The 5,960-nt window shown below is 33.3% G+C and overlaps 1 protein-coding gene across 2 annotated transcripts; it reads left to right on the top strand.

Annotated features, from left to right (window-relative positions):
* The first annotated feature begins 1,341 nt into the window (after positions 1–1,341).
* On the top strand, positions 1,342–5,584 carry HINT3 (histidine triad nucleotide-binding 3). 2 transcript variants are annotated; one of them, XM_020378673.2, is made up of 7 exons: positions 1,342–1,778; positions 2,281–2,336; positions 3,364–3,421; positions 4,234–4,300; positions 4,753–4,808; positions 4,958–5,011; positions 5,104–5,584. In XM_020378673.2, exons 1-7 carry the CDS (start codon positions 1,599–1,601, stop codon positions 5,236–5,238), a joined length of 606 nt encoding a protein of 201 aa, XP_020234262.1. In that variant the 5' UTR covers positions 1,342–1,598; the 3' UTR covers positions 5,239–5,584. The 2 variants fall into 2 exon arrangements, with proteins under 2 accessions (XP_020234262.1, XP_082928696.1); XM_083072570.1 differs by lacking the exon at positions 2,281–2,336 and having other exon boundaries at positions 1,607–1,778.
* The last annotated feature ends 376 nt before the right edge of the window (positions 5,585–5,960 follow it).

Raw genomic sequence — 5,960 nt, 5'->3', positions numbered from 1 at the left:
GGTCGTCTATTGCTCGTCTATTATGGCTTCGGGTGAAAACCATAAGCGTGGCCGATAAGAGCTGTCTTGATCGACCCCACGGTGGGCGCCAAATGTTCTTACCGGAGATCGATCGTAGGGACGATCTGCTAGGCAAGATTGGTGAGCCTCCTTCACAGGGTACGCTTGCTGTTCCATGGCGGGGGTGGTACCTGCAAAAGAGACTTCGATGCTAAAGTTAGTGTTTGTAGATGTATGGGTCTCATATAAGTAATGCACGTACCTTTGTGTGAATTAGGGTTTCATTGGGCCTTGGGCCTTAGATCAGTTACGACCTATTTAGATAACGGACCTCGTCTTGGCCGTTGTCGACTAGCGTGTGTCCGAGGTCGATTTGCGCTGTGATGCCGAGCTTGAGCTCGACTTAGTTATCCGGATAGTACAATACTTACTAATTAATGTTCTATATCAAATTTTTAAAAATTTAATTGTTAAATTAAAAAACTTTTCATATATAGATCAAATTTATAAATGTTTTTAAAAAATTAAAAATCATATGATACTTCGTTAAATTAATTCAAAATAACATATAAAATATTTTTTTTAAATGAGTGTAAAAATTTAGAGGACACTAAAAGGAAATAAATTAATAATTTTATTATGTTTATCATATTAATTTTTATCATTTTATTTCTCTAATTTTAAATAAGTTGCAAAAAATTATAAAGTGACACTTAAATATTTCTTTAGACAGAAAGTGAAAAAGGAAAAGTTATCACTCTATTTATAAGACAATTGTATTTTATAAAAATAAGTAATTTTAAAATTTTTACCGTAAAAAAATATTTCAAAATTATTATATTTTTTAATAAAAATAATATCCCACTTAACAAGTTGGCGTTCTGGAACGGGCCGTTTTGAATCCAGAACGGACCGTTCTGATGTACTCGTGGTGTGTTAATTTTGCATCTGGAACGGCCCATTTTAGATGCAAAATTAACACACCAAAAGTGCACTCAGAACAACCCGTTCTGGTCCAGGTCTATTCATGAAATTTGGCATCCACGTGGCATCCACCTATGCATCTACATGGCACATGGCATCTACGTAACCAACAGTTAACTCCGTTTAAATAATTTGGATGAAAGTCCGAACCAATTAATTTATTAGGAACCAAATTGAGACAAAAAATAAAAGTGAGACTAAATTGAAATAAATAATTATTATAAGGGACCAAAATAAGTTTTTAGCCTAAAAAAAATTAAAAAAATTAAAATTAAAACTTATTAATTTTATGAAAATTAAGGATTAATTTAAACTTATATAATATATTATTCACGAGAAAATCTTATAATCAGGATTGAAAGTTGTATGAGAAGAAGGAGAAAGGTTGACCAATGGGCATACACCCACCAACCACTCCACATCTGTGTATCGTCCGACCTGTGGATAAGCTAAGTTAAGCTGTGCCCTGCCTGCACACTGCACACTGCACACACTAACTCAAACCAATCATGCTCCTTTCCTTTCATTTTCATTTTCTTCTCTCCAATTTCAAACCTCATGCAATGCTCCTTCCCTCAAAACCATAGATACCCTTTTCCACTCACAAACTTACCATGTCCCTCCATGCTAAACGCCTTGCCGTTTTGTGCGCACATCTCTACCCCACCCCTTTACCTTCCGATCCCCCCGTTTCGCTCTCCGCCTCTGCTGCTTCGTCTGATACCCAAAACCACACTTTCCAAAACGACTGCGTTTTCTGCAAGATTATCCGCGGTCAATCACCTGCTGTCAAGGTATGCTTTTTTTTTTTCAGTCTTTTTATTTATTGGTTATACCATTTTTGTTTTTGAAATTTTGGAAATAGTGGTAATTGGATTTTGAGATGGAATTTTGTAGTGTAAAAGCATAAACATTAAACAATTGAAATACTTGTTCAAGCAAAAGTTTTGTGAAAACTACATAGTATTCGAAAGTATGTATCGAATATGTGTCAGTTACGGAAATTGAAGAATGAGTGATTCGTAATGGTTTATCCCTTCCTTGGATCTTGTGCATGGTGGTAGCTTTATAGGACTAGGTTACTTTTGCTTTTGATGATTTAATGCTTAGACATCATGAACTATTTGAAATTGGGAATAGTACACTTTGTTGTTCTTGCAAACATGTTGATTTTATTTTTTTTAATCTACGCACTTATTTGTTGTCATTCCTCTTTTGTAATAATTGATATGCTCTTCAACCAAGTTTTCTCATAGCATTGACCCGGCTTTTCTTAATATTTTGTCAAACTAACAGCTTTATGAAGATGACATGTGCCTATGCATATTGGATACTAGTCCGCTGAGTCATGGGTAAGGTATCATGTCTAAAGGTGCAATTCCATAGGTATATTGTGAGGCATTGTGTTTTGTTATTTCACTAATTTATGACATATACATATAGTATAGGCTATACATGGAGCAAATAAGAAGCATGTATTTTCAGATTTAGATTTGAGTTGTGACATTATATCACCTCGTCCCGTGGGTGGGGGGCTTCATCTCATTGATGAACCTTTCTGTATACTAGAGGATCCATCAAATGAATGACTCTTCTTGGAATAAGATATCCTTCTGCTTAACTAGATGTACTTAGGCTATTATCTCCAATAATGGCTTCATGTACTTGTTTTATGCCAAATGAATAACATGAGATCAAGTTAGCCAATAGCCACAAATAGACACATCAAGTTTTTTAGACGATTCCCTTTGTTTCCAACCAAAATTCTACAAAGCACTAGTGTTGCAATGGCTATGCCTTGGGCTGTTCTAAGAGGATAGAATGAGAGAGTATGAAGATTTAGTGGAAGGGAAAAAGATATTTAAGCATGAGTTTAAGTGGATATGTTATAGAGCATAGAATTGTGAACAAAATTCTGAATAACAGAGTAGGGGTAGGGTATTTGGCTGAGGGGAAAGGAAGAATAGAAAATGTTTAGAACAGAGATCATGGGATGTAAAATGGTAAGAAAGTAAATAAATATGGGTAGCTTTTTTTTCAAGTTAATTACAAAAGGCCATTCAGCCTTTCTTTTCTTCTGGTGATACACTTCAAAACAAATATTCTGAACTGTGCAATTTAATTTGAAAGAAAAATGAGAGTAAAGTGATGTACTCTGTACAGTTTATTTCTTTTAGAGGAATTCTGAAATATCCATTTTTAATGCCATGGTTAAATATGATGAGTAGTGGATAATTTCATAGTTTGTCAATGGCATATTTTTTTATTTGGTAATCATCATTGCCTACAAGTTTCCAATCCAATTCCATTTATTTTTTCAACTATACTGCATGGTGTTGTTAGTTTATCTACTTCTCACTTCTACATTGTGTTTACTAGGCACTCTCTCATTATCCCAAAATCTCATTTTCCTTCATTGGATGCTACTCCTTCATCAGTAAGTAATTTTCTATAGGTACAAGAAAATTGAATTTATTATTTTGTAACTTCTTTATCGGCTTTACAATATAATTTAAAGTCATTGATAAATTCTTTTTCCATAAGGAAAATTCCTTTTTAGAAGGTTCTTGTGATAGATGTTACTAGTGTTATCAATAATTAGTTATTTTAAATGAAAAGAGGCATATTTATTATTGTTTAAGGTTAAGAAATAACATGCATGTGTGCTGGTATCTCTGCTTAATCAGTGAAATAACTTGTTCAAGTCTTATTCCCAACCCATGTGGTAGTGACTGCGAAAAGTGAGGTGGTTTTTCTTTTGAAATGATTGTGAACCTTGTGGTACTTTGTAATCTGCATCAACAAGTCTCTGATTTTTTATTTTAAACATAATATCCTAGTGTGGATGAGCTAACAAACCAAAACATGCGGTCTTGTATCTTTTCGAATTATTGAATGTTTTAGCATTTGTTTTTCTTTCAATTTCATCAAGCTCGAAAACTCAACTAAATTTGTTGCTCTTAAAGTGCAAGATTAATATCTGCAAAGTGGTGTACCTGCATGTTCAATCAATTTAAATGTTTTGTAAATTTGAAACGATGGTCCTGTTTATTTGCCCAAAAATGTTTCACATTACAAATATGAATTTGTACCTTCCCTGTCTGAAAACGTTATTGGTTGTTATGTTTTGCTAGGTTTTCTCTCTTTAATAGCTATTAAGTTAAAGGCTTCGGTCCTGATTGTTTATTTCATTTTCGTGAAAGGAATAGCAGTGCTCTTATTTACCTAGGCTGATTGGCTATGATACAGGTGGTAGCTGCAATGTGTTCAAAAGTGCCCTTCATTAGCAATGCAATCATGAAGGCCACTGGCTGCAGTATGTACTTCAACACTTGATTACTTGTCCATTTATATGAACTGAACTCTGCTATGTTTTGTAATCTTTTATGGCTTAGATTTAAAAAACTCAATTGAAACCCTGCTGGTAGTTATCTTATGGGTTACCTCGCGTCGGCTTTTCCAGCAACAATGAGGAAAAATCATTAACATCTGTGCATTATTAGATTCTTGTTTCATAATGTGGTTTCTATGATTTCTTGTTTCATATAAGCCTGTTGATCATCTACTCTTGCGAATTGCAATACTTCTTCTATATGATATTATGAGACTGTTTTGATATAAATATAGAAACGTTTTTGAGAATTTTTCTATTTAAAAAATTTATTTATCTTCAGTAGAGAGATTCTCAAAAACACTTTTAACTTGTATCTTAACAGACTTTTATATCTCACACCACATGGTTTCATTGGATAATTTTTAATTCTGCAGGTTCATTCAACCTGCTGGTCAACAATGGGGCAGCTGCTGGCCAAGTAATATATCATGTAAGATTTTAGATCTTCTGTGCTGTCACTTGCACTTTTGTGGAATCATACATTTATTTTGTTCTCTACAGTCTACACTACAAAATTTGAAATGTGGTTTATTTTGCTATGGAACGTTTTCTCAAATGAACTAATTGGTTTATTTTCAGACTCATATGCACATAATTCCCCGTAAAGCTTTTGATTGTTTATGGGCTTCTGAGGTAAAATTTCATTTCCTTTGCAAAGTTTGATATGATATGCATATAATTATGTATTGGGAGTACTAATCAATTATGAAATTCCTTGTTTTTAGAGTTTGCTAAGGCGTCCCCTTAATTTAAACGATGAGAAAGTTTCTCAGCTTGCTGATCGTATACAGAAGCAGTTGTTACCATCCGAAATTTGCCAGGACACCAAGAATCAAAGTTTTTGTTCAAGTAAAAGTTAGTTGGATTGGTGATCCGTTGTAGCTTAAAATTTCACATTTTCATTTAGAAGAATGATACACGCACATAAAAATAATTTAACGAAACCCTCAAATTAAAAAAAAAAATAAAAATTAGTAGTTGGGACTTCTTAACCTTTGCTTCAAAACCAACCTAAAATTTATCAACTATTCAATTATTGAATGTGAGGGTTATGTCAAAATATTTTTCATGTACATGTATCGTTTCTCTTTCTTGTATGTGCCTATATGTACAGTCAAAAAATTTTATTTACCAGTTACATATTTTCAACGGTTTACCCGGAGAAGATATTTCTTTAATTTGATATTAATATTCATAAGCTCCAAATTCGTGCTTTCTTCTGCACAGACACAAGTATTAAATCAATTTCACCCACATAATAAACTAATTTTTTCATGTGTTTATGGAGTATATTTACCCATATTACTTTAAAAGAAATGTGACATGTAATATTTGTGGAAGAAAACTTGCATCATTCAACTGTCAATATGCAATTGAACCACGTCACTTATAATATTGAATCATATAAAAATAAAGGGTGAAAAGATATGGCAACTAAAGCATGTTGAAGTATCAGGCTCAAGGGGCATCTTGTTGATGAAACTTTCAGCCTCCCTCATTCTACCTGATCGACCAAGAAGATACACAAGACACGCATAATGACAATGTCCTAGTTTAATATTTTAGTCTTCATTTTTTGTTG

The sequence above is a fragment of the Cajanus cajan genome, chromosome 4, assembly GCF_000230855.2.
Source record: "Cajanus cajan strain Asha chromosome 4, NIPB_CcT2T_4, whole genome shotgun sequence".
NCBI lineage: Eukaryota > Viridiplantae > Streptophyta > Magnoliopsida > Fabales > Fabaceae > Cajanus > Cajanus cajan.
Note: the sequence above shows the minus strand (reverse complement) of the source record. Positions and strands in the feature narration are given on the sequence as shown.

Excerpts from the sequence above, each read along its gene's own strand:
- HINT3 (XM_020378673.2), top strand. The coding sequence starts at position 1,599 with ATGTCCCTCCATGCTAAACGCCTTGCCGTTTTGTGCGCACATCTCTAC. Across the intron at positions 1,779-2,280 it reads GTCAATCACCTGCTGTCAAG|CTTTATGAAGATGACATGTG; the intron begins GTATGCTTTTTT and ends TCAAACTAACAG. Across the intron at positions 4,301-4,752 it reads CATGAAGGCCACTGGCTGCA|GTTCATTCAACCTGCTGGTC; the intron begins GTATGTACTTCA and ends TTAATTCTGCAG.